This window comes from Xenopus tropicalis, chromosome 3, assembly GCF_000004195.4.
Source record: "Xenopus tropicalis strain Nigerian chromosome 3, UCB_Xtro_10.0, whole genome shotgun sequence".
NCBI lineage: Eukaryota > Metazoa > Chordata > Amphibia > Anura > Pipidae > Xenopus > Xenopus tropicalis.
Genome location: NC_030679.2, coordinates 4,717,031 through 4,743,834, shown reverse-complemented (window position 1 = coordinate 4,743,834; position 26,804 = coordinate 4,717,031). Strand labels below are relative to the sequence as shown.

General features: G+C 53.0%; 2 protein-coding genes across 8 annotated transcripts in view; both read right to left on the bottom strand.

Annotated features, from left to right (window-relative positions):
* Positions 1-194: 194 nt before the first annotated feature.
* Positions 195-13,332, bottom strand: ttll12 (tubulin tyrosine ligase like 12). 2 transcript variants are annotated; one of them, XM_031898501.1, is made up of 15 exons: positions 13,079-13,332; positions 11,161-11,224; positions 8,842-9,017; positions 8,537-8,735; positions 7,338-7,497; positions 5,370-5,503; positions 5,088-5,164; positions 4,890-5,006; positions 4,481-4,666; positions 4,250-4,361; positions 3,123-3,274; positions 2,960-3,041; positions 2,787-2,855; positions 1,738-1,876; positions 195-1,304 (listed from the first exon to the last, which is right to left on the bottom strand). In XM_031898501.1, the coding sequence occupies exons 1-15, from the start codon at positions 13,180-13,182 to the stop codon at positions 1,153-1,155; spliced, it is 1,923 nt and encodes a 640-aa protein (XP_031754361.1). In that variant the 5' UTR covers positions 13,183-13,332; the 3' UTR covers positions 195-1,152. The 2 variants fall into 2 exon arrangements, with proteins under 2 accessions (XP_031754361.1, XP_031754362.1); XM_031898502.1 differs by lacking the exon at positions 11,161-11,224 and having other exon boundaries at positions 13,079-13,330.
* A 6,007-nt stretch (positions 13,333-19,339) lies between these two features.
* scube1 (signal peptide, CUB domain, EGF-like 1) overlaps positions 19,340-26,804 on the bottom strand; it is a 147,579-nt gene continuing 140,114 nt past the window's right edge. For all 6 annotated transcript variants that reach the window (XM_031898495.1, XM_031898496.1, XM_031898498.1 and 3 more), the window contains 7 exons: positions 26,591-26,752; positions 23,644-23,811; positions 23,324-23,485; positions 22,792-22,989; positions 22,370-22,522; positions 21,993-22,072; positions 19,340-20,454 (listed from right to left, as the gene is read on the bottom strand). In XM_031898495.1, coding sequence (XP_031754355.1) covers positions 20,305-20,454; positions 21,993-22,072; positions 22,370-22,522; positions 22,792-22,989; positions 23,324-23,485; positions 23,644-23,811; positions 26,591-26,752 — 1,073 coding nt within the window. In that variant the 3' untranslated portion in view covers positions 19,340-20,304. The remainder of the gene's footprint in view (positions 20,455-21,992; positions 22,073-22,369; positions 22,523-22,791; positions 22,990-23,323; positions 23,486-23,643; positions 23,812-26,590; positions 26,753-26,804) is intronic.

Below are 26,804 nucleotides of genomic sequence, written 5' to 3'. Positions count from 1 at the left end.
TATCATTGGATGCAGCTTATAGGGGCGGTTCCCCGATCTAGAACACCCCAATCCCCATTTTTTTTTTAATGAAATCATCCATACCCTGCGGCATAGAGGCGGAGCAGGCAATACATGATTGACAGCTCAGATTTTTAATTAAGATTATTTTCACTTTCCATTCAGCACTTCCTAGATATCACCTAGATGGAAAATGCATAAGACTTTTTAGGGTGACAGTTACCCTTTAACCCAGAAATGGTTTAGTTACCCGGCACCAACCAATCACCGTTGCATAAGGACACAGCTACTGGTTCTAGAGAGTCACACAAGGGGTGCTCATGGGAAGGAAAATCACTTTAGCCCCGCCCACATCAGACATTTTTCATTTATTACAGTCTGGGTCCCACTGAGCTGTGAAAGGAAAATGTTATTGGGCTGAAACGTCACATGACTCGCTCCAGTTTCTAAGCAGAGACGGAACATTACCAGCTGCTGCCACCAGGTGGCGATGTTGATTTCAATTCATTTCATCAGCAGCTTCAGAGACCGGTACCATTGCCCCTTCTGTGGCAACTCAGGACTGGCCCCTCCCTGCAGATTAACCGAGGGCGGAGCTTAATACACAGCACACCCATGTGATTCTATCGTTTTGGTTTTATTGGCCGGACTGTACCAAGTAGCGGATGAAAAGGGACAGAATGGAACCCACCAAACCCTGCGGGGTAACATTAACTCTTCCTCAATTGGTTTGGGGTGCAATGAAAAAAAACAACTTGCTCCCCAATAGAAATGGGGGGACGTACTCAGTATTCTGCCCAAATACATTGGGGGAAGCAGTGCCCATTACCTGAATATATACTGTATTATATATATATATATATATATGTGACTAAGACCTGGGGGGGGGGGGAAGCAGCTTTGTGTACAGTCTATTGATTGCATCAACCGTGAGTCTATTGCTTTAATCCTACATCTCCCAGAATCCTCAGCAAACCGTTGCCCAACCCTCAAGCTGCAGCCAGGAAGCCTAAGCCTTTGCCAGCCAATCACAGCTTGCTATAGCAAGACACGTGACCCTAGTACTAAGCCCATAGGGGAGGGGGGGGGGGCACTGCAGTATAAATCCATGTTCCCAAGCATGGGGGGGAATATTATTGCGTTGCACTCGGCTTAGAGAATGGGGGTCACGTGACAGCCGGCTGTCTCTCCCAGGAAGAGAGTGCTGAAGACGTCGTTGAAGAAGCTGGGGTGGTACTTGCAGGCCCTGGCGCAGTCGGGGTTAAAGTTGACCTCCAGGATCTGTGGCTGCATCACCCGCTTCCCTGAAAGGAGATGAATAAGGATTTAGGGGGTCAGCAGCTACAACTCCCAGCATCCCCTGTAGGTGTCTGTTTATAGGGTACCCCACTTACTGTACTTTCCATCCTACAGAGGCACCAAGGCCTCTCAGTTTCCCCCCCCCCCCCCCCCCATTCCCAGCAATGGGGCATTAATACTCAGTATGAGACTGACCCTGGGGGTAATTAATAAAGACTGGGCAGATTTGCACCTGGGTAGATACCCATAGCAACCAATCAGGGATTAGTCTTTATCATCCAGTTACTATAGGCACCATCTTTCCCTAAAAGCAAATCCCTGATTGGTTGCTATGGGTTACTAAGTGACCCCCCCCACCAATCGTGTTTTTATGCTCCATATACAGTAATGGGCCCCCCCCAGCCCCCCCTACATTAGAATCAGAGACACTTTATTTACCTTCAGTGTCAGTTTCCCATTTCAGCATCAGGTCGATGGCGTACATTGCCCGGGACGAGGGGTAATTGCAGATTCCGTAGGGGGCGGGTTTGGACGCAGCTGCTTCGAATAACTCTCGGAAGCACTTGAACAGCTCCGCCTGGGGGAGGAGCCAACCAGACAGGAAGTTACTATTAGTCATCTATATAGCGCCAACATATACTGCACATCACTCCCATCAGCCCCTGCCCCAGTGAGCTTACAATCTAAGATCCCTATCCCATTCCCATCAGCCCCTGCCCCCGTGAGCTTACAATCTAAGATCCCTATCCCATTCCCATCAGCCCCTGCCCCCGTGAGCTTACAATCTAAGGTCCCTATCCCATTCCCATCAGTCCCTGCCCCCGTGAGCTTACAATCTAAGGTCCCTATCCCATTCCCATCAGTCCCTGCCCCAGTGAGCTTACAATCTAAGGTCCCTATCCCATTCCCATCAGTCCCTGCCCCAGTGAGCTTACAATCTAATGTCCCTATCCCATTCCCATCAGTCCCTGCCCCAGTGAGCTTACAATCTAAGGTCCCTATCCCATTCCCATCAGTCTCTGCCCCAGTGAGCTTACAATCTAAGGTCCCTATCCCATTCCCATCAGTCCCTGCCCCAGTGAGCTTACAATCTAAGGTCCCTACCACATTCCCATCAGTCCCTGCCCCAGTGAGCTTACAATCTAAGGTCCCTATCCCATTCCCATCAGCCCCTGCCCCAGTGAGCTTACAATCTAAGGTCCCTATCCCATTCCCATCAGTCCCTGCCCCAGTGAGCTTACAATCTAAGGTCCCTACCACATTCCCATCAGTCCCTGCCCCAGTGAGCTTACAATCTAAGGTCCCTATCCCATTCCCATCAGCCCCTGCCCCAGTGAGCTTACAATCTAAGGTCCCTATCCCATTCCCATCAGTCCCTGCCCCAGTGAGCTTACAATCTAAGGTCCCTATCCCATTCCCATCAGCCCCTGCCCCAGTGAGCTTACAATCTAAGGTCCCTATCCAATGGGGGGTGGGCCGGCGCTTACCTGTATGCTGCTCCACTGGATCTCGGGGTTCTGCTTCTCAAACAGGGTGATAAACTCGTCACAGTGAACCTGAAACACAGACAAAGATTTACACCCAGATGGTGGCACCCCGGGGCAGTTCTGGGGGATCAGGGGGAACTGATTATCTGCCCATCACCCCTAGGGGTCCCCACCTGTTTCAGCTCAACACCGGGGGTGTAATTCATTACTGTGAAATGCTTCTCATAATTATCCAGCTCGTCCAGCGCAAACGGCCTGTGGGGGAGAAAGGAAATTTGGGTCAGAACAGAACCGGGAGAGTTTTATACCCAGAAACCCAAGAAACAGGACGTTCACCTATTGGCAAAGCGGAGCCAGAAGACGTCATAAGCGTAAAGTCTCAGGGGCTGCACCGAGCGCAGCAGAACCACATAGCGAATATCAAACTTCACCAACCCGACATCATCCCGATGGAAAAGAACCGGATCCTCGATGTACTTACACACCACCTGTATATGGACCGACATAGAAAAGAATCTCAGCCATAAAGCAGGGCAGGACTGCTGCTTACAATGGGGGGGATCAGATAGGATCTGTGCCACTGTGACAGAATGCTCTGTTATACAGATAGCTAGAATCTCAGCCATAAAGCAGGGCAGGACTGCTGCTTACAATGGGGGGATAGGATCTGTGCCACTGTGACAGAATGCTCTGTTATACAGATAGCTAGAATCTCAGCCATAAAGCAGGGCAGGACTGCTGCTTACAATGGGGGGATAGGATCTGTGCCACTGTGACAGAATGCTCTGTTATACAGATAGCTAGAATCTCAGCCATAAAGCAGGGCAGGACTGCTGCTTACAATGGGGGGATCAGATAGGATCTGTGCCACTGTGACAGAATGCTCTGTTATACAGATAGCTAGAATCTCAGCCATAAAGCAGGGCAGGACTGCTGCTTACAATGGGGGGATAGGATCTGTGCCACTGTGACAGAATGCTCTGTTATACAGATAGCTAGAATCTCAGCCATAAAGCAGGGCAGGACTGCTGCTTACAATGGGGGGGGGGATCAGATAGGATCTGTGCCACTGTGACAGAATGCTCTGTTATACAGATAGCTAGAATCTCAGCCATAAAGCAGGGCAGGACTGCTGCTTACAATGGGGGGATCAGATAGGATCTGTGCCACTGTGACAGAATGCTCTGTTATACAGATAGCTAGAATCTCAGCCATAAAGCAGGGCAGGACTGCTGCTTACAATGGGGGGATCAGATAGGATCTGTGCCACTGTGACAGAATGCTCTGTTATACAGATAGCTAGAATCTCAGCCATAAAGCAGGGCAGGACTGCTGCTTACAATGGGGGGGATCAGATAGGATCTGTGCCACTGTGACAGAATGCTCTGTTATACAGATAGCTAGAATCTCAGCCATAAAGCAGGGCAGGACTGCTGCTTACAATGGGGGGGAACAGGCCAAACCTTGGGGGTGCTTTCCCTCTGCCGTATAATGTAGGAGAGGTTGGTGGTTACGTGGGTATCAAGGCCCCGCGCCAGGTTCCATGGTTTGCAGATCCAGTGATTGTCGTCGCCGCTGTAGAGAAATGAAACACAAGCACCTGGTTATTGTCGTGCTATGGTTGCAATCTTGTTGCTAGGCGTCGCTTACCCTAGCAACCATTTAACATTACGGTGGGTTAGACAATAACTTACCGTTGCTCGCGTTGCTTGAAGTAACTGATGAACTGCGGCAGCTCCGTGCGTAGGTTAAAGGTCTGCGGCAGCCATCTTGGACCCCCGGCCCGACGCGACACCGAGGCCAAACAATCCTTAACGGTGAGGAGGTTCTCACAGGGGAACTGATTGAGCAGAAGGTGGGGCCTCTCCGTGCTTAGCGCCCTGTTAGGGAGGCAACCTGATTGGCCAGTGGTCATGTGAGCATCCCAAGCCCTTCCCTATAACTGTCAACTCTATCTGCCAGCTCAGCCGACTCTTCCAACCTGATTAAGCCTTTACATACTAGACCCGCCCATCTCTGACAGGGGCGGAGCAGGATGAAAGCAAGTGTAGCAATGTTAGTGCCAAAGGGGGGCGGGGCTGAGACAGGAGGGGCGGAGCTTACTTGTAATCCTTGATGTGGGAGAACTTGAACAGGACGTCGGCTTCTTTCTCGTCATCCGTAAACTGGAACCGGGGATGTGTGAGCCCCCCCAGTACCTGCTGCATGTCTGTGTGTACCCTGTGCAGAGACACCCCGATATTTATCCTTCCCCGGCGGGAATCGAACCCCAGCCCCACCCTCCTGTTACCCCCCCCTTACTTGAGTACTTTGTCCTGGGTGGGCGAGGCCGGCGTAATGGGAACTGGCAGCGACTCTTTATTCTCAGCAAAGATGGCCTACGGGGCAAAAACAGCTCAGGTCTTCACTTTATGACACTGCTGCAATTCATAGCAGCCAGGATTCCCCATGCAACCGCTGTGAATTTCCCATGATCCCATGATGAACCAGAGGGTGTTCCCAGCGTTGCATGGAGTGTGGCACTGCCAGCGGGGGGCACCAGAGAGCTCACTATACACTCATATGGGGGGGGGGGGCCCTCACCTCATAATAACTGGCCGGCGGCTCCGGGGTGTGGCACCCAATGTGAGTGATGTCAACGGGTCTCCAAGGGTGCAACAGGCAGTTCCGTATCAGCGGGTCGGGCTCCCCGTAGGCGAAATCCCGCGTAACCTCCTCTGGAGAGGCAGAAACGTTGGCATCTCTAACACTGCGCCCCCAGCAGGCAAACGTTGGTATCTCTAACACAGCGCCCCCAGCAGGCAAACGTTGGTATCTCTAACAAAGCGCCCCAGCAGGCAAACCTTGGCATCTCTAACACAGCGCCCCCAGCAGGCAAACGTTGGCATCTCTAACACAGCGCCCCCAGCAGGCAAACGTTGGTATCTCTAACACAGCGCCCCCAGCAGGCAAACGTTGGTATCTCTAACACAGCGCCCCCAGCAGGCAAACGTTGGTATCTCTAACAAAGCGCCCCCAGCAGGCAAACCTTGGCATCTCTAACACAGCGCCCCCAGCAGGCAAACGTTGGTATCTCTAACACAGCGCCCCGAGCAGGCAAACGTTGGTATCCCTAACACAGTGCCCCCAGCAGGCAAACGTTGGTATCTATAACACAGCGCCCCCAGCAGGCAAACGTTGGTATCTATAACACAGCGCCCCCAGCAGGCAAACGTTGGTATCTATAACACAGCGCCCCCAGCAGGCAAACGTTGGTATCTCTAGCACAGCGCCCCCAGCAGGCAAACGTTGGCATCTCTAGCACAGCGCCCCCAGCAGGCAAACGTTGGTATCTATAACACAGCGCCCCCAGCAGGCAAACGTTGGTATCTATAACACAGCGCCCCCAGCAGGCAAACGTTGGTATCTCTACACAGCGCCCCCAGCAGGCAAACGTTGGCATCTCTAACACAGCGCCCCCAGCAGGCAAACGTTGGCATCTCTAACACAGCGCCCCCAGCAGGCAAACGTTGGCATCTCTAACACAGCGCCCCCAGCAGGCAAACGTTGGCATCTCTAACACAGCGCCCCCAGCAGGCAAACGTTGGCATCTCTAACACAGCGCCCCCAGCAGGCAAACGTTGGTATCTCTAACACAGCGCCCCCAGCAGGCAAACGTTGGTATCTCTAACACAGCCCCCAGCAGGCAAACGTTGGTATCTCTAACACAGCGCCCCCAGCAGGCAAACGTTGGTATCTCTAACACAGCACCCCAGCAGGCAAACGTTGGCATCTCTAACACAGCGCCCCCAGCAGGCAAACGTTGGTATCTCTAACACAGCGCCCCCAGCAGGCAAACGTTGGTATCTCTAACACAGCGCCCCCAGCAGGCAAACGTTGGTATCTCTAACACAGCGCCCCCAGCAGGCAAACGTTGGTATCTCTAACACAGCGCCCCCAGCAGGCAAACGTTGGTATCTATAACACAGCGCCCCCAGCAGGCAAACGTTGGTATCCCTAACACAGCGCCCCCAGCAGGCAAACGTTGGCATCCCTAACACAGTGCCCCCAGCAGGCAAACGTTGGTATCCCTAACACAGCGCCCCCAGCAGGCAAACGTTGGTATCCCTAACACAGCGCCCCCAGCAGGCAAACGTTGGCATCCCTAACACAGCGCCCCCAGCAGGCAAACGTTGGCATCCCTAACACAGCACCCCCAGCAGGCAAACGTTGGTATCCCTAACACAGCGCCCCCAGCAGGCAACGTTGGTATCCCTAACACAGCGCCCCCAGCAGGCAAACGTTGGCATCCCTAACACAGCACCCCCAGCAGGCAAACGTTGGTATCCCTAACACAGCGCCCCCAGCAGGCAAACGTTGGCATCTCTAACACAGCGCCCCCAGCAGGCAAACGTTGGTATCTATAACACAGCGCCCCCAGCAGGCAAACGTTGGCATCTCTAGCACAGCACCCCCAGCAGGCAAACGTTGGCATCTCTAGCACAGCGCCCCGCAGTGGAGCATACACACACTACTGGTGAGTTCTTGTACTAATCTCCAGTACCCTGGTACCTCCATTTTCCAGGTCCCTTAGGGGCCACAGGACGGTGAAGGCGATCTGCTGAGGGAAGTAGAACAAGGGAGCAGTGCAAAACGTTGGTTCGTCCGAGTGCTGGATCTGAGATCCGAACTCATCCATAATGTACCAGACCGGAACCTTCTCCTCTGCCGACTGCATGGACGATAGAAAAACCCAAAGTAACCAATCAGCTGAGACAAGGTCATAAATAGTAAACAAAGCTGGATGATGGGGCAGCCCTACTTGCGGCCCTATGCTGCCTGTGTGTGCCATACTCTGCCTGCCCTATGCTGCCTGTGTGTGCCATACTCTGCCTGCCCTACCCTGCCTGTGTGTGCCATACTCTGCCTGCCCTACCCTGCCAGTGTGTTCCATACTCTGCCTGCCCTATGCTGCATATGTGTGCCATACTCTGCCTGCCTTACCCTGCCTGTGTGTGCCATACTCTGCCTGCCCTACCCTGCCTGTGTGTGCCATACTCTGCCTGCCTTACCCTGCCTGTGTGTGCCATACTCTGCCTGCCCTACCCTGCCTGTGTGTGCCATACTCTGCCTGCCCTATGCTGCATATGTGTGCCATACTCTGCCTGCCTTACCCTGCCTGTGTGTGCCATACTCTGCCTGCCCTACCCTGCCAGTGTGTTCCATACTCTGCCTGCCCTATGCTGCATATGTGTGCCATACTCTGCCTGCCCTACCCTGCCTGTGTGTGCCATACTCTGCCTGCCCTATGCTGTCTGTGTGTGCCATACTCTGCCTGCCCAATGCTGCCTATGTGTGCCATACTCTGCCTGCCCTACCCTGCCAGTGTGTTCCATACTCTGCCTGCCCTACGCTGCCTGTGTGTGCCATACTCTGCCTGCCCTATGCTGCCTGTGTGTGCCATACTCTGCCTGCTCTATGCTGCCTGTGTGTGCCATACTCTGCCTGCCCTACCCTGCCTGTGTGTGCCATACTCTGCCTGCTCTATGCTGCCTGTGTGTGCCATACTCTGCCTGCCCTACCCTGCCTGTGTGTGCCATACTCTGCCTGCCCTACCCTGCCTGTGTGCCATACTCTGCCTGCTCTATGCTGCCTGTGTGTGCCATACTCTGCCTGTGGGAGGTAAACCTGGACAGCACTGCTCAAAGGGACGTTCTCTTGGCAAGTGGGAGGGGCTAAAGTAAGAGTGGCATAAGGGGAAGTTTACTTACCCCATGGGAAAGCTGGTAGGTCTGGTTGTATTTCCACATTTCCTGAAGCACCGCCTCCACCATGCCTTCATCCGGCACCTCCCCATGGAATGGGAGCCCAATGAGATTGGCCATACGGTGGAAGAGGCCGGGGACCTGCAGGAGCTGCTGCCGCGCGTGATCCACACGGTAGGTCCAGGCATGGTCAATCAGGAAGATGCTGGAAGGGAAGGGGCGGGGTTAGAGCAGCAAAGGGTTTGTTTCCCCTTTAGTTTTCTGCTCAATCCCACTGTATGAATAAAGGAAAGGGGCGTGGCCAGACCCACCTGTTGGGATTGGATGCTCTGAGCCCCCCCTCATGGGTCACAATCACTTTAGAACGCGGGTCAGTGCCGGGATTTGGCTTCTTCATTTCCTGCTCCTGTAGCTCCTCCTCCTCCTCATCTTCCTCCTCTGCTTCCTCCACGTACGTGATCCCAAACATCTCCCCCGCATCAAACACCTGGGGGTAACAGAGGGCAAAAAGGTGAACCCCGAGGCAGGGAGGCCATACAATGGGGGGATATAGGGGAGGCCATACAATGGGGGGATATAGGGGAGGGGGAGGCCATACAATGGGGGGATATAGGGGAGGGGAATGAAGGCAGGGAGGCCCATACAATGGCGGGGATATAGGGGAGGCCATACAATGGGGGATATAGGGGAGGGGAATGAAGGCAGGGAGGCCATACAATGGGGGATATAGGGGAGGCCATACACATGGGGGGATATAGGGGAGGGGGAGGCCATACAATGGGGGGATATAGGGGAGGGGGAGGCCATACAATGGGGGGATATAGGGAGGCCATACAATGGGGGATATAGGGGGGGAAAGGGGGCCAATACAATGGGGGGATATAGGGGAGGCCATACAATGGGGGATATAGGGGAGGCCATACAATGGGGGGATATAGGGGAGGGGGAAGCCATACAATGGGGGGATATAGGGAGGGGGAAGCCATACAATGGGGGGATATAGGGGAGGCCATACAATGGGGGGATATAGGGGAGGGGGAAGCCATACAATGGGGGGATATAGGGGAGGGGAATGAAGGCAGGGAGGCCATACAATGGGGGATATAGGGGACCATACAATGGGGGGATATAGGGGAGGGGAGGCCATACAATGGGGGGATATAGGGGAGGGGAATGAAGGAGGGAGGCCATACAATGGGGGGATATAGGGGAGGCATACAATGGGGGGATATAGGGGAGGGGAATGAAGGCAGGGAGGCCATACAATGGGGGATTATAGGGGAGGCCATACAATGGGGGGATATAGGGGAGGGGAAGGCAGGGAGGCCATACAATGGGGATATAGGGGAGGCCATACAATGGGGGGATATAGGGGAGGGGGAGGCCATACAATGGGGGGATATAGGGGGGGAGGCCATACAATGGGGGGATATGGGGAGGCCAACAAGGGGGGAAGGGGGGAATGAAGGCAGGGAGGCCATACAATGGGGGATATAGGGGAGGCCATACAATGGGGGGATATAGGGGAGGCCATACAATGGGGGGATATAGGGGAGGGGGAAGCCATACAATGGGGGGATATAGGGGAGGGGGAAGCCATACAATGGGGGGATATAGGGGAGGCCATACAATGGGGGATATAGGGGAGGGGGAAGCCATACAATGGGGGGATATAGGGGAGGGGGAAGCCATACAATGGGGGGATATAAGGGAGGCCATACAATGGGGGGATATAGGGGAGGGGGAAGCCATACAATGGGGGGATATAGGGGAGGCCATACAATGGGGGGATATAGGGGAGGGGGAAGCCATACAATGGGGAGATATAGGGGAGGGGGAAGCCATACAATGGGGGGATATAGGGGAGGCCATACAATGGGGGGATATAGGGGAGGGGGAAGCCATACAATGGGGAGATATAGGGGAGGGGGAAGCCATACAATGGGGGGATATAGGGGAGGGGGGAAGCCATACAATGGGGAGATATAGGGGAGGGGGAAGCCATACAATGGGGGGGATATAGGGGAGGGGGAAGCCATACAATGGGGGGATATAGGGGAGGGGGAAGCCATACAATGGGGGGATATAGGGGAGGCCATACAATGGGGGGATATAGGGGAGGGGAGGCCATTGTACATAATGGGCATTATACCACAGCAGGGCGGGTTCAGGGCAATACCCACACAGCCAGGGATACAGGGGAATAATGATACAGGGGGAGGCGGGGCAGCAGGGCTGGGGGAGGCGGGGCAGCAGGGCTGGGGGAGGCGGGGCAGCAGGGCTGGGGGAGGCGGGGCAGCAGGGTTGGGGGGCCACGCCCGGGCACCTGAGAAGCAAATGGATAAGTGCAGACGTGCCCGGCCTTGTCTATTGGCACTGAGTGCGGCTGTGCCCCCCCCGGTACCAACTCCCTCTGCCCCACAGGAGGGATTAACCCTTACACTGCGAGAGGGGAGCCGGCCCCGCCCTGTGGCTCTGATTCTGCAGAACTATAAACTAACAATGCACATGCACCGCTGGTTCCGACTCCGACACAGGTCTGTTAATCAGCTGCTCCTGCTACATTGTTTCAGAAGTCAGAATTCACAGTGCGGCACAGACACACAATATATGTTTGTACAATAACTCACTAGTTCCCAGCATGCACCGTCTGCCGGGGATTCTGGGAGTTGTAGTTCAGCAATGGTTACACGGCTGTAGGTGAGACATATATTTAATGGGCCCCCAGTCAGCTCTTTGGCCCAGTGCTTCTACTGTGGCCCCAACTCACTACATCTCCCAGCATCCCCCAGTGTTAAAGGGATATCCCCCTGCTGGCTATACCCCAGCATAAGGCCAATGGCAGGGGCCAGTGAGGTTTGTCTACTCACACTCACTGCCCTCTACTCACACTCACTGCCCTCTACTACCCCTCTAATCACACTCACTGCCCTCTACTCACACTCACTGCCCTCTACTCACACTCACTGCCCTCTACTACCCCTCTACTCACACTCACTGCCCTCTACTCACACTCACTGCCCTCTACTACCCCTCTACTCACACTCACTGCCCTCTACTACCCCTCTACTCACACTCACTGCCCTCTACTCACACTCACTGCCCTCTACTACCCCTCTACTCACACTCACTGCCCTCTACTCACACTCACTGCCCTCTACTACCTCTCTACTCACACTCACTGACCCCCTCTGCTCACACTCAATGCCCACTACTACCTCTCTACTCACACTCACTGACCCCCTCTGCTCACACTCAATGCCCACTACTACCCCTCTACTCACACTCACTGATCCCCTCTGCTCACACTCAATGCCCACTACTACCCCTCTACTCCCACTCACTGACCCCCTCTGCTCACACTCAATGCCCACTACTACCTCTCTACTCACACTCACTGACCCCCTCTGCTCACACTCAATGCCCACTACTACCCCTCTACTCACACTCACAGACCCCTCTGCTCACACTCACTGCCCCCCTCTACTCCCACTCACTGACCCCCTCTACTCACACTCACTGCCCACCTCTACTCACACTCACTGACCCCCTCTACTCACACTCACTGCCCACCTCTACTCACACTCACTGACCCCCTCTACTCACACTCACTGCCCCCTCTACTCACACTCACTAACCCCCTTTACTCACACTCACTGCCCCCCTCTACTCACACTCACTAACCCCCTCTACTCACACTCACTAACCCCCTCTACTCACACTCACAGACCCCTCTGCTCACACTCACTGCCCCCCTCTACTCCCACTCACTGCCCCCCTCTACTCACACTCACTGACCCCCTCTACTCACACTCACTGCCCCCCTCTACTCACACTCACTGCCCCCCTCTACTCACACTCACTGCCCCCCTCTACTCACACTCACTGCCCCCCTCTACTCACACTCACTGCCCCCCTCTACTCCCACTCACTGACCCCCTCTACTCACACTCACTGACCCCCTCTACTCACACTCACTGACCCCCTCTACTCACACTCACTGCCCCCTCTACTCACACTCACTAACCCCCTTTACTCACACTCACTAACCCCCTCTACTCACACTCACTGACCCCCTCTACTCACACTCACTGCCCCCTCTACTCACACTCACTGACCCCCTCTACTCACACTCACTAACCCCCTCTACTCACACTCACTGACCCCCTCTACTCACACTCACTAACCCCCTCTACTCACACTCACTAACCCCCTCTACTCACACTCACTGACCCCCTCTACTCACACTCACTGCCCCCTCTACTCACACTCACTGACCCCCTCTACTCACACTCACTAACCCCCTCTACTCACACTCACTAACCCCCTCTACTCACACTCACTAACCCCCTCTACTCACACTCACTAACCCCTCTACTCACACTCACTAACCCCCTCTACTCACACTCACTGACCCCTCTACTCACACTCACTGCCCACCTCTACTCACACTCACTGACCCCCTCTACTCACACTCACTAACCCCCTCTACTCACACTCACTGCCCCCCTCTACTAACACTCACTGCCCCATGGATCACTCCCGTACCTCCCCATGCAGTTTGCGGTGCAGGGCGGCCCAGTAGAGCTGGGGGACCCCGGAGGCGGTGAGTGCCGGTAAGTGCAGGGCCAAGAACTGGGCGAAACCTTCATCTTCCTGCGGCTTCTCAGCGCTCTCCCAACCGGCCATGCTTCCCTGGGGGCGGCGCCACCTACTCTGAGCCAGGCAGGGGGGAGGAGCCAGGAATGGGAGGGCCTATCCCACCGTCAGGCAGGAGGGTTTGCCAGAGATGGGCGGGGTAAAGGGAGGAGTCAGGATTGAAAGGCAGGGCTGGGAAGAGCCGAGTTAGACGTCCGGAAAGTTCCTTAAAGGGGCGGGGAGTGGGCGGGGATAGAACCAACTAGGGAAGCGTTAGCTTTATACTGTGCCTGTCCCTTTCCCTTCCCTGCACTGCTGGTTCTGACTCCTGATACAACTCCCCAATATCCATTCATTCCTCATTCTCACTGGGTTTATAGTTATGTGTAACTGTCACTGTGTCTGTCCCTTTCCCTTCCCTGCACTGCTGGTTCTGACTCCTGATACAACTCCCCAATATCCATTCATTCCTCATTCTCACTGGGTTTATAGTTATGTGTAACTGTCACTGTGTCTGTCCCTTTCCTTCCCTGCCACTGCTGGTTCTGACTCCTGATACAACTCCCCAATATCCATTCATCCCTCATTCTCACTGGGTTTATAGTTATGTGTAACTGTCACTGTGTCTGTCCCTTTCCCTTCCCTGCACTGCTGGTTCTGACTCCTGATACAACTCCCCAATACCCATTCATTCCTCATTCTCACTGGGTTTATAGTTATGTGTAACTGTCACTGTGTCTGTCCCTTTCCCTTCCCTGCACTGCTGGTTCTGACTCCTGATACAACTCCCCAATATCCATTCATCCCTCATTCTCACTGGGTTTATAGTTATGTGTAACTGTCACTGTGTCTGTCCCTTCCCTGCACTGCTGGTTCTGACTCCTGATACAACTCCCCAATATCCATTCATTCCTCATTCTCACTGGGTTTATAGTTATGTGTAACTGTCACTGTGTCTGTCCCTTTCCCTTCTCTGCACTGCTGGTTCTGACTCCTGATACAACTCCCCAATATCCATTCATCCCTCATTCTCACTGGGTTTATAGTTATGTGTAACTGTCACTGTGTCTGTCCCTTTCCCTTCCCTGCACTGCTGGTTCTGACTCCTGATACAACTCCCCAATATCCATTCATCCCTCATTCTCACTGGGTTTATAGTTATGTGTAACTGTCACTGTGTCTGTCCCTTTCCCTTCGGTGCCTCAGGGCTTTATTAGTGTTTTTATTCCCTGCATAATAAATTCCATTCTATCTCTACATCACACAGTTGCACAACAAATGATGTGGGGTGGGGGTTGTTTATACAGAGCTCACTCTCTGTACTTATCCGACTGCTGGTTACAGGAAGGAAGAGTGGAGGGGCGGGGGAGTTACTACTCCTGCCTTTGAAATACCAGATATTGAATTAATGCAACATATTGGTGCCTGACTGTGCCCAGGGGTACTTTGTTCTATCACCCCCCCCCCCCCCCCAATATATAAAGAGGAATTTCCCCCAAAGTTAAGCCTATTATTTCAGGAGTCTGATCTCTCAGTGCAGGTTTATGTGAGACTGACACATTCCCACAAATTATTTTTAATTATTTGCCTTCCACTTCTGCCTCTCTCCAGGTTTCAAATGAGGGGGGTCAGTGACCCCAACACTCAACTGCAGAGGAGGCCGTTACTGACATCTATGAGCCTCTGACTGTGGAGGAGGCCATTAGTGGCATCTGAGCCTCCAATGCAGAAGAGGAAATCTACCGGCCTCCGACTGCAGGGAAGGTCCCCGACTCCAATGAGCCTCCTGAGAAACATCTGTGATACCCACCTGGAAATGGGTTCCCCACGGTGCCCCAGGCGGGTGCCAAGGAATGAACGTAAGAATAAAATGGCAGGTAACCCAAATGTTTTAGGGGGTGTGGGTGCAGGTGTATGGGGTGTGGGTGCAGGTGTATGGGGTGTGGGTGCAGGTGTATGGGGTGTGGGTGCAGGTGTAGGGGGTGTGGGTGCAGGTGTATGGGGTGTGGGTGCAAGGTGTAGGGGGTGTGGGTGCAGGTATATGGGGTGTGGGGTGCAGGTGTAGGGGTGTGGGTGCAGGTGTATGGGGTGTGGGTGCAGGTGTAGGGGGTGTGGGTGCAGGTGTATGGGGCGCAGGTGTAGGGGGTGTGGGTGCAGGTGTAGGGGGTGTGGGTGCAGGTATATGGGGTGTGGGTTGCAGGTGTAGGGGGTGTGGGTGCAGGGTGTATGGGGTGCAGGTGTAGGGGGTGTGGGTGCAGGTGTAGGGGGTGTGGGTGCAGGTGTATGGGGTGCAGGTAGGGGGTGTGGGTGCAGGTGTAGGGTGTGGTGCAGGTGTAGGGGGTGTGGGTGCAGGTGTATGGGGTGCAGGTGTAGGGGGTGTGGGTGCAGGTGTAGGGGGTGTGGGTGCAGGTGTATGGGGTGCAGGTGTAGGGGGTGTGGGTGCAGGTGTAGGGGGTGTGGGTGCAGGTGTAGGGGGTGTGGGTGCAGGTGTATGGGGTGCAGGTGTAGCGGGTGTGGGTGCAGGTGTAGGGGGTGTGGGTGCAGGTGTAGGGGTGTGGGTGCAGGTGTATGGGGCGCAGGTGTAGGGGGTGTGGGTGCAGGTGTAGGGGGTGTGGGTGCAGGTGTATGGGGCGCAGGTGTAGGGGGTGTGGGTGTAGGGGGTGTGGGTGCAGGTGTATGGGGTGCAGGTGTAGGGGGTGTGGGTGCAGGTGTATGGGGTGCAGGTGTAGGGGGTGGTGGGTGCAGGTGTATGGGGCGCAGGTGTAGGGGGTGTGGGTGCAGGTGTAGGGGGTGTGGGTGCAGGTGTATGGGGTGCAGGTGTAGCGGGTGTGGGTGCAGGTGTATGGGGTGCAGGTGTAGCGGGTGTGGGTGCAGGTGTAGGGGGTGTGGGTGCAGGTGTATGGGGCGCAGGTGTAGCGGGTGTGGGTGCAGGTGTATGGGGTGCAGGTGTAGGGGGTGTGGGTGCCAGGTGTATGGGGTGCAGGTGTAGCGGGTGTGGGTGCAGGGTGTATGGGGTGCAGGTGTAGGGGGTGTGGGTGCAGGTGTAGGGGGTGTGGGTGCAGGTGTATGGGTGCAGGTGTAGCGGGTGTGGGTGCAGGTGTATGGGGTGCAGGTGTAGGGGGTGTGGGTGCAGGTGTAGGGGGTGTGGGTGCAGGTGTATGGGGCGCAGGTGTAGGGGGTGTGGGTGCAGGTGTATGGGGCGCAGGTGTAGCGGGTGTGGGTGCAGGTGTATGGGGTGCAGGTGTAGGGGGGTGTGGGTGCAGGTGTAGGGGGTGTGGGTGCAGGTGTAGGGGGTGTGGGTGCAGGTTGGGGGGTGTGGGTGCAGGTTGGGGGGTGTGGGTGCAGGTGTAGGGGGTGTGGGTGCAGGTTGGGGGGTGTGGGTGCAGGTGTAGGGGGTGTGGGTGCAGGTTGGGGGGTGTGGGTGCAGGTGTAGGGGGTGTGGGTGCAGGTGTAGGGGTGGGTGTGTAGTGGGTGGATGGGTGTAAGTGGAATATGGGTGGGTGTACATATGGGGGTGTGTAAGTGGGGCAGGTGGGTGTAATTAAACAGATAAAGCCCCAATCCAGGGTGTAAAACCGACTGCCGTTTGTAGGAGTCGGAAAGGAATTTTTACCCCCAGTGCAGATTGGCGAGTGCTGGGGGGGTTTCTGACTGGGGGGCGTTGCTGACAGGGGGGCGGGGTTTCTGACTGGGGGGCGGTGTTGCTGACAGGGGGGTTTAGTAGAAGGGGAGGGGTTAATCTCAGGAAGGGACACAGGCAGCAGTACAAGTAAAGTCACTTTATTACAGCGGCGGCCATGTCAGTGCCAACAGGATGTTACGGGCGGGCGGGAGGGTAATACACAGGGTTAATGAGAGAAGCTCCCGCCCATTTTACATAATAGCAAATAAAAACGCTTAAATAGTCACAACTAAAAAGACTGTACAGCTGAGCCTGTATATTACAAGGAAACTCTCACAAGGTGCATTCGCTTTCAACTGGATTGAGTGTGGCCCCCGCTGACTGGTCTAGGGCCCCGCCTTATCTGCTGCCCCAAGGGCTGGGATTGGCCCCCGGGGCTCATGGGAAACTATATATATAAGGTGGTTGTACACAAAAGTGCATTTTGTACGATGGTCAAACCCACAAGGGAGAAGCTGCCCCTGTCCTTCTCTATTGCCCTCTGCCATGAATAGCTCTGTTATAGTTCAGCAACATCACCGTGATTTAAAGTGACAGTACCATCATTACTAACCGGCTCCCTGCAGAATAAATAACTGTGGAACCTCAGCCTCTTACACTTTCTGTACAAATGGGCTGTATCATAGGGGGCATTATGGGTTGGACCGGCCCACCGGAGCGCCTCCTAGTGGCATCAGCCAAGCACAACTCTCATTAGCCCCATAGGCCTAAATAACTCCTATATCCCCTATATCTACATGTAACTGCTGTGGCCCTGGGTGGTACCTAAATGGCCCTAGCCAGGGGGCCCCTGGGGGGGTTAGGGGTGCGAGGCGGGGCCCCCTGGGGGGGTTAAGGGTGCGCGGCGGGGGCCCCTGGGGTGGGTTAGGGGTGCACGGCCGGGGCCCCTGGGGTGGGTTAGGGGTGCACGGCAGGGGCCCCTGGGGTGGGTTAGGGGTGCGAGGTGGGGCCCCCTGGGGGGGTTAGGGGTGCGCGGCGGGGGCCCCTGGGGGGGGTTAGGGGTGCGTGGCGGGGGCCCCTGGGGGGGTTAGGGGTGCACGGCGGAGGCCCATGGGCGGGTAAGGGGTGCACGGCCAGGGGCCCCTGGGGGGGGTTAGGGGTGCGCGGCGGGGGCCCATGGGGGGTTAAGGGGTGCGTGGCGGGGGCCCTTGGGGGGGTAAGGAGTGCACGGCGGGGGCCCCTGGGGGGGTTAGGGGTGCGCGGCGGGGCCCCCTGGGGGGGTTAAGGGTGCGCGGCGGGGGCCCCTGGGGTGGGTTAGGAGTGCGCGGCAGGGGCCCCTGGGGTGGGTTAGGGGTGCGCGGCAGGGGCCCCTGGGGTGGGTTAGGGGTGCGCGGCAGGGGCCCCTGGGGTGGGTTAGGGGTGCACGGCAGGGGCCCCTGGGGTGGGTTAGGGGTGCCCGGCGGGGGCCCCTGGGGGGGTTAGGGGTGCACGGCGGGGGCCCCTGGGGGGGTTAGGAGTGCACGGCGGGCCCCCCTGGGGGGGTTAGGGGTGCGAGGCGGGGCCCCCTGGGGGGGTTAGGGGTGCGCGGCGGGGGCCCCTGGGGGGGTTAGGGGTGCGCAGCGGGGGCCCCTGGGGGGGTTAGGGGTGCGCGGCGGGGGCCCCTGGGCGGGTAAGGGGTGCGCGGCGGGGGCCCCTGGGGGGGGGTTGGGGTGCACGGCGGGGGCCCATGGGGGGGTAAGGGGTGCACAGCGGGGGCCCCTGGGGGGGTTAGGAGTGCACGGCGAGGGCCCCTGGGGGGGTTAGGGGTGCGTGGCGGGGGCCCCTGGGGGGGACGCTACCTTGGGGGGTGCGGGGCCCCAGTCCAATACCGACAACAGAGACTGACTAGGGAGACCCCTCTATACCTCTCATCTACACCGATACCCTTTATGGGTCACATTCCTGTTACCGGGCCAGAGAATTATCCATTTTCTCCTATAATGATTCGGATAAGTCTATAGAAAACCCTTGGGTAAGATGGAGGCCGTGACTCGGGTTCCACATCAGGCCCACGGACCCCCACAGCGGTGATATAGACAGCGGAAGTCTGAGACAAAATGCAGTTGCCTTGTATTGGAAAGAACATTCTGCTATACAGTTCTCTCTCTCTCTCTCTCTGGTTTCTAGGAAGACAGACCCTAGCAACCAGGTGGTCGGGCAGCCAGCAGAGAGGAATCAATGGGGTTTGTTTCAGTTGCGGGGGTCACAGATCCAGACAGACTGACGGTGTAAAACCATTGGTCCAATTCTAGCGACTCAGCGTCCATTTAAAGGTGCAGTTCCCCTTTGAGAATGAGGGTAATAGCGCTCGGGCCCCTTGTTCCTGCAGTCGGGGGGGGGGGGGCAAACGGTAGCGCCACTTCCTTCCCGCGCTTCTTCCATAGGAACAAACCGCAGAGCAAAGGGCAAGTCACCCCGGCGGGTATTTATACAACGAGATAATAAAACTGTACACCCCGTTTTTGTTGTTTTTGTTTTTTTTGGTTACGGATAAAATGACAAAGGGCAAATAAAATACAAAAAAAAAAATATATATATTTCCTCCCCTTGTAACGTTACATATAAAATTCAAGTGCAATTTAACAATATTCATTATACTACATGTCGCCTCTTACCGTAATACTCGCTCGCAGGTAGTGTCTGTAACCAAATTAAAAAAGGGGGGAAACTCCCCCCCAAAAAACCAATGGAAAGTTCTAGAAAAGCCACATGCGGTGGGAATATGTATTTGTAATCCGGGTGGAGGGGAGAAACCAAACACCGAGGGGGGGGGGTGGGACAGAATATCCTTTTTGGGTATGGTACTAAACTTACCCATAAGCCACCGCGGCACCCCCCATAAGCCACCGCGGCACCCCCCCCCCCAACACAGGGGCATAGCAGAAGGACCAATCAGGAATGTTCCACTATGAAAAAGTAAATAGGGTGAATTTGTGTCGATCCCAGAGGCTCAGAAGAAATTTCGAAGCAATCGGGAGTCGTCCAATCGTTGCTTCCGGCACAAATCTGTAAAGTACCAATAACAGAGATTGGCCCAAAACGGCTCAGACTGGCGCTCCTTCCTCAGAATCCCATTCCCTGTGCAGGTACCAATCATAATCCCAGGCTCGGGGGGGAATGTGCCAATGACATGAGAGGGATTCTGGGGGAATTCACTGAATCAGCTGATTTAGAGAAGAAACCGATGATCGGGGGTATTTCATGCAGATCCCTAGAATGGATTCCCGCCCTTCTATACTGGATCCTGGCACGATGCTATTTGAATGTCCTGCAGCTTGGGAGGTCCATGTTCACCATGCAGTTGGTCACTTCCTTTCTACCGGCAGTTTGTGTGCCGTCCAATGGCGATGGTTTGTTTGTCTGTATTCTTCCAACGTGCAGGATCGTTGCCGTTAATAGGACAGAGTTTTCTACTTGGAGGGAAAATAAGTGGGGAAAAAAAAAAAGCGAGGGCGAGGGGGCCAATGGGGTAAAGCTATTTGTAAGGCCGTAAAAACCTCGAGACTTTTGACCTCAGCAGTTTGATAAAAGACATGGGAAACATCTTCTTGGATTCCTCCGCGTACTTGAAATAGTTCTGAGGGTGCGCTAGCACGCTGAATAGGGCCTTGATCAGCTTCTTGTCCTGGGAAAGGAAAGAACAGGAAGTTAATGTGACAGCAGCAAGTTGATTTCAGAACAGGAAGTTAATATGAGAACAGCAAGTTCATTTCAGAACAGCAAATTCATTTCAGAGCAGGAAGTTAATCTGAGAACAGCAAGTTCATTTGAGAACAGGCAGTTAATATGAGAACAGCAAATTCATTTCAGAACAGGAAGTTAATTTGAGAGCAGCAAATTCATTTCAGAACAGGAAGTTAATCTGAGAACAGCAAGTTCATTTGAGAACAGGCAGTTAATATGAGAACAGCAAATTCATTTCAGAACAGGAAGTTAATTTGAGAGCAGCAAATTCATTTCAGAACAGGAGGTTAACGTGAGAACAGCAAGTCCATTTCAGAACAGGAAGTTAGTTTCAGAGCAGGAAGTTAATCTGAGAACAGCAAGTTCATTTCAGAACAGGAAGTTAATATGAGAACAGCAAGTTCATTTGAGAACAGGAAGTTAATATGAGAACAACAAGTTCATTTCAGAGCAGGAAGTTCATTTCAGAGCAGGAAGTTCATTTCAGAAAAGCAAGTTCGTTTCAGAGCAGGAAGTTAATTTGAGAACAACAAGTTCATTTCATAACAGCAAATTAATTTCAGAATAGGAAGTTCATTTCCGAGCAGGAAGTTAATATGAGAACAGGAACTTAATATAAGAACAGGAAGTTAATTTCAGAGCAGGAAGTTCATGTCCTAACAGAAAGTTAATTTCAGAACAGCAAATTCAATTGAGAACAGGAAGTTAATTTCAGAACAGGAAGTTAATTTGAGAACAGCAAGTTCATTTCAGAACAGGAAGTTAATTTGAGAACAGCAAGTTCATTTCATAACAGCAAATTCATTTCAGAACAGGAGATTCATTTCAGAGCAGGAAGTTCATTTCAGAGCAGGAAGTTAATCTGAGAATAGCAAGTTCATTTCAGAGCAGGAAGTTAATTTGAGAACAGCAAGCTCATTTCAGAACAGGAAGTTCATTCTAGAACAGCAAGTTCATTTCACAACAGGAAGTTAATTTGAGAACAGGAAGTTCATTTCAGAGCAGGAAGTTCATTTCAGAGCAGGAAGTTGATTCAGAAAAGCAAGTTCGTTTCAGAGCAGAAGTTAATTTGAGATAGCAAGTTCATTTCATAACAGCAAATTCATTTCAGAATAGGAAGTTCATTTCAGAGCAGGAAGTCCATTTCCGAGCAGGAAGTTAATATGAGAACAGGAGGTTAATATGAGAACAGGAAGTTCATTTCAGAACAGGAAGTTCATTTCAGAAAAGCAAGTTAATTTCTGAGCAGGAAGTGAATATGAGAACAGGAAGTTAATATGAGAACAGGAAGTTCATGTCAGAATAGGAAGTTCATTTCATTGGGCGCATTCCCCACAGAGGATTCTGGCAGTGGTCTTGGAGTTTGATGATCTGAAAAAATCCTTACCCTTGAGCATATGGGGGTACAATATAAATACTGCAGTTGCAGTTTCCCAGTAGCTGATTGGCCCAGACTCCCTTATAACGTGTGGCACTTACTTTTAATATCTCTTGATGGTTGTCAGAAGCGTATAACCTCCCGTCGCGGACGATGTCTTCTATTAACTGCTGATAGTCCTCTGTAAAGAGACAGTGATTATTGGAATGAGACCCCAGACCTGGCTGCTAAGGTAAACAAGACCCTAGCAACCAGATAGCTAACTGAAAAAATGAAGACCAATTGCAAATTCTCTCAGAATATCAATGTCTACATCCTACTAAAAGTTAATTGCAGGGTGAACAACCCCTTTAATCAACCCTAGCCAATCAGACCCGTTCAGGGCCGTGACACACGGGGAGATTAATTGCGCCGTGTCAGTATTTGCCCTCACTGCTTCCCCCTGCTGTTACCCAAGGAATATAACCCTGGGCTTTACCATCGTATGTGACATAGGGCACTTGGAAGCCCTTGCCGCTGTTCCCCTCGTTGGATTTGAACTGGATCCACAGTTTCCGCGAGCGGGACGTGAATGCGATTGGTCTCTCGTAGGTCTGACACGTCTCGTACGTCGTTATGGAGGCCGGGGAAGCTGGAAACAAACAAATCAATCAGCTTTGTTTTCTATTCATATACCCGTCTCTCATCCCAACCACTCCCTGGTTGCTAAGGTAACTTGGACCCTAGCAACCAGAGAGCTGCTGAAACTCCAAACTAGAGAGCTCCTGAACGAAAAGTGAAATCATTAAAAAACTATATATATTTAAAAATGAAGACCAATTGCAAATTGTCTTGTCCATATACAGAAATGTATAGTTATAAAGTACGGCAAGAGAATGAGGCCAATTCTAACAGACTCACCGCTTTTCCTCATCACTAAGACGTCGCCGCACTCATCCTCGATGGGAAGAAATATCTCCGGCACCACAATGAGGATCCTTCTCTTGGGGGGCGGGTTTATGTTCCAGATGCACTCGACGTGGGCGGGGTAATCCCCGGGGTAGTTGGGCGACTCGATGTATCCCGTGTAGTCTCCTAATTCCCCTCCGCAGTGCTGGTCTGGGAAAGTCAACACATGGTTTAAGCCCCTCCCACGGTACCGCCATCTTGTATTCGCCATTCACAGAGATAGGAAGAAGCCAATGTAGAATTATATTCAGTCTGGACTGAGCTGCCATTGTATTTCTGCCTGGCTGGCCATAGCCCTCCTATTATAGTACCCTAAGAAAAAGCCACTCTCTGGTTGCTAAGGTACCTTGGACCCTAGCAACCAGATAGCTGCTTAACAAAAACTGAAATAATTACAAAACCACAAATAATAAAAAATGAAGACCAATTGGAAATTTTCTCAGAATAGGACTCTCTACATCTACGATCTATAATATATACTTACTCTTGCAATGCGTCACATTGGTGGAACCGTCGAAGTCCGTGCTGGTGTTGCCCGGGCAGGTTATACAGAAATTCAGGCCGAACTCGGGTTGGTACGTTCCGATGGGGCACCTGATGCAGCGGTGGGTGGTGGAATTGTAGTAATGCCCCGGGGAACAATGAACTGATAGGGAAAATGAATGTGTTATAAGGCATCCTGTATATAAAATGGCTGACGGAACCAGCGCCGTCCAATAAAACAAGACTAAAATCAACTGGCAGCTAAATAATAATAATAAACACTATATATGGTTTAGTTCCCCTTTAGATTATACGGCCCACCTTTCGTCTCGCAGTCTTGGAATGAGACGGCGCTTTCATATTTCGTCACCAGGCCCCCCCCGCATGGAAAGCACAGGGTCCGGCCCGACTCCGGCTGGTATGTGCCCAGGGGGCAGGATCGGCAGGGTTTGAACCCATCCAGAGAAAAGTACCCGGGGGCACACTGTCCTGAAAGGAAGCAGAAATTCAGTAAATGTTAGGCCTTAACGGGGGGGTTCTGTATAACAGAGCATTCTGTCACAGTGGCACAGATCCTATCTGATCCCCCCCCATTGTAAGCAGCAGTCCTGCCCTGCTTTATGGCTGAGATTCTAGCTATCTGTATAACAGAGCATTCTGTCACAGTGGCACAGATCCTATCTGATCCCCCCCCATTGTAAGCAGCAGTCCTGCCCTGCTTTATGGCTGAGATTCTAGCTATCTGTATAACAGAGCATTCTGTCACAGTGGCACAGATCCTATCTGATCCCCCCATTGTAAGCAGCAGTCCTGCCCTGCTTTATGGCTGAGATTCTAGCTATCTGTATAACAGATCATTCTGTCACAGTGGCACAGATCCTATCTGATCCCCCCATTGTAAGCAGCAGTCCTGCCCTGCTTTATGGCTGAGATTCTAGCTATCTGTATAACAGATCATTCTGTCACAGTGGCACAGATCCTATCTGATCCCCCCATTGTAAGCAGCAGTCCTGCCCTGCTTTATGGCTGAGATTCTAGCTATCTGTATAACAGAGCATTCTGTCACAGTGGCACAGATCCTATCTGATCCCCCCATTGTAAGCAGCAGTCCTGCCCTGCTTTATGGCTGAGATTCTAGCTATCTGTATAACAGAGCATTCTGTCACAGTGACACAGATCCTATCTGATCCCCCCATTGTAAGCAGCAGTCCTGCCCTGCTTTATGGCTGAGATTCTAGCTATCTGTATAACAGAGCATTCTGTCACAGTGGCACAGATCCTATCTGATCCCCCCCCCCCCATTGTAAGCAGCAGTCCTGCCCTGCTTTATGGCTGAGATTCTAGCTATCTGTATAACAGAGCATTCTGTCACAGTGGCACAGATCCTATCTGATCCCCCCCCCATTGTAAGCAACAGTCCTGCCCTGCTTTATGGCTGAGATTCTAGCTATCTGTATAACAGAGCATTCTGTCACAGTGGCACAGATCCTATCTGATCCCCCCCCCATTGTAAGCAGCAGTCCTGCCCTGCTTTATGGCTGAGATTCTAGCTATCTGTATAACAGAGCATTCTGTCACAGTGGCACAGATCCTATCTGATCCCCCCATTGTAAGCAGCAGTCCTGCCCTGCTTTATGGCTGAGATTCTAGCTATCTGTATAACAGAGCATTCTGTCACAGTGGCACAGATCCTATCTGATCCCCCCCATTGTAAGCAGCAGTCCTGCCCTGCTTTATGGCTGAGATTCTAGCTATCTGTATAACAGAGCATTCTGTCACAGTGGCACAGATCCTACCCCCCCATTGTAAGCAGCAGTCCTGCCCTGCTTTATGGCTGAGATTCTAGCTATCTGTATAACAGAGCATTCTGTCACAGTGGCACAGATCCTACCCCCCCATTGTAAGCAGCAGTCCTGCCCTGCTTTATGGCTGAGATTCTAGCTATCTGTATAACAGAGCATTCTGTCACAGTGGCACAGATCCTATCTGATCCCTCCCCCCATTGTAAGCAGCAGTCCTGCCCTGCTTTATGGCTGAGATTCTAGCTATCTGTATAACAGAGCATTCTGTCACAGTGGCACAGATCCTACCCCCCCATTGTAAGCAGCAGTCCTGCCCTGCTTTATGGCTGAGATTCTAGCTATCTGTATAACAGAGCATTCTGTCACAGTGGCACAGATCCTATCTGATCCCCCCATTGTAAGCAGCAGTCCTGCCCTGCTTTATGGCTGAGATTCTAGCTATCTGTATAACAGAGCATTCTGTCACAGTGGCACAGATCCTATCTGATCCCTCCCCCCATTGTAAGCAGCAGTCCTGCCCTGCTTTATGGCTGAGATTCTAGCTATCTGTATAACAGAGCATTCTGTCACAGTGGCACAGATCCTATCTGATCCCCCCATTGTAAGCAGCAGTCCTGCCCTGCTTTATGGCTGAGATTCTAGCTATCTGTATAACAGAGCATTCTGTCACAGTGGCACAGATCCTATCTGATCCCCCCCATTGTAAGCAGCAGTCCTGCCCTGCTTTATGGCTGAGATTCTAGCTATCTGTATAACAGAGCATTCTGTCACAGTGGCACAGATCCTATCTGATCCCCCCATTGTAAGCAGCAGTCCTGCCCTGCTTTATGGCTGAGATTCTAGCTATCTGTATAACAGAGCATTCTGTCACAGTGGCACAGATCCTATCTGATCCCCCCCATTGTAAGCAGCAGTCCTGCCCTGCTTTATGGCTGAGATTCTAGCTATCTGTATAACAGAGCATTCTGTCACAGTGGCACAGATCCTATCTGATCCCCCCATTGTAAGCAGCAGTCCTGCCCTGCTTTATGGCTGAGATTCTAGCTATCTGTATAACAGAGCATTCTGTCACAGTGGCACAGATCCTATCTGATCCCCCCCCCATTGTAAGCAGCAGTCCTGCCCTGCTTTATGGCTGAGATTCTAGCTATCTGTATAACAGAGCATTCTGTCACAGTGGCACAGATCCTATCTGATCCCCCCATTGTAAGCAGCAGTCCTGCCCTGCTTTATGGCTGAGATTCTAGCTATCTGTATAACAGAGCATTCTGTCACAGTGGCACAGATCCTATCTGATCCCCCCATTGTAAGCAGCAGTCCTGCCCTGCTTTATGGCTGAGATTCTAGCTATCTGTATAACAGAGCATTCTGTCACAGTGGCACAGATCCTATCTGATCCCCCCATTGTAAGCAGCAGTCCTGCCCTGCTTTATGGCTGAGATTCCAGTTTGAGCAGCTGAACTCACCTCCACACTCCGACACGTTTCGAGCGCCACCGATACCAGATCCATCATTGCTCGGGCAAGGTTCACACGTTAGCTGCCCGCGGGTATCCTGGTATGTGCCCGGGGAGCAGGGGATGCACTGATTGTGTTCTCCATTGTAAAATGTACCAGCCGGACAGAAAACTGGAAATGGAAAAGCCAATGAAGATGTTGCACTTACATCCTTGTCCCTTTA

Coding starts and splice junctions, on each gene's coding strand:
- ttll12 (XM_031898501.1), bottom strand. CDS start 13,182: ATGAAGGTTTCGCCCAGTTCTTGGCCCTGCACTTACCGGCACTCACCG. Junction 3,275..4,249: donor AGAGGGAAAGCACCCCCAAG/GTTTGGCCTGTT, acceptor GTCCATATACAG/GTGGTGTGTAAGTACATCGA. Junction 3,042..3,122: donor TGGCTCCGCTTTGCCAATAG/GTGAACGTCCTG, acceptor TCTCCCCCACAG/GCCGTTTGCGCTGGACGAGC.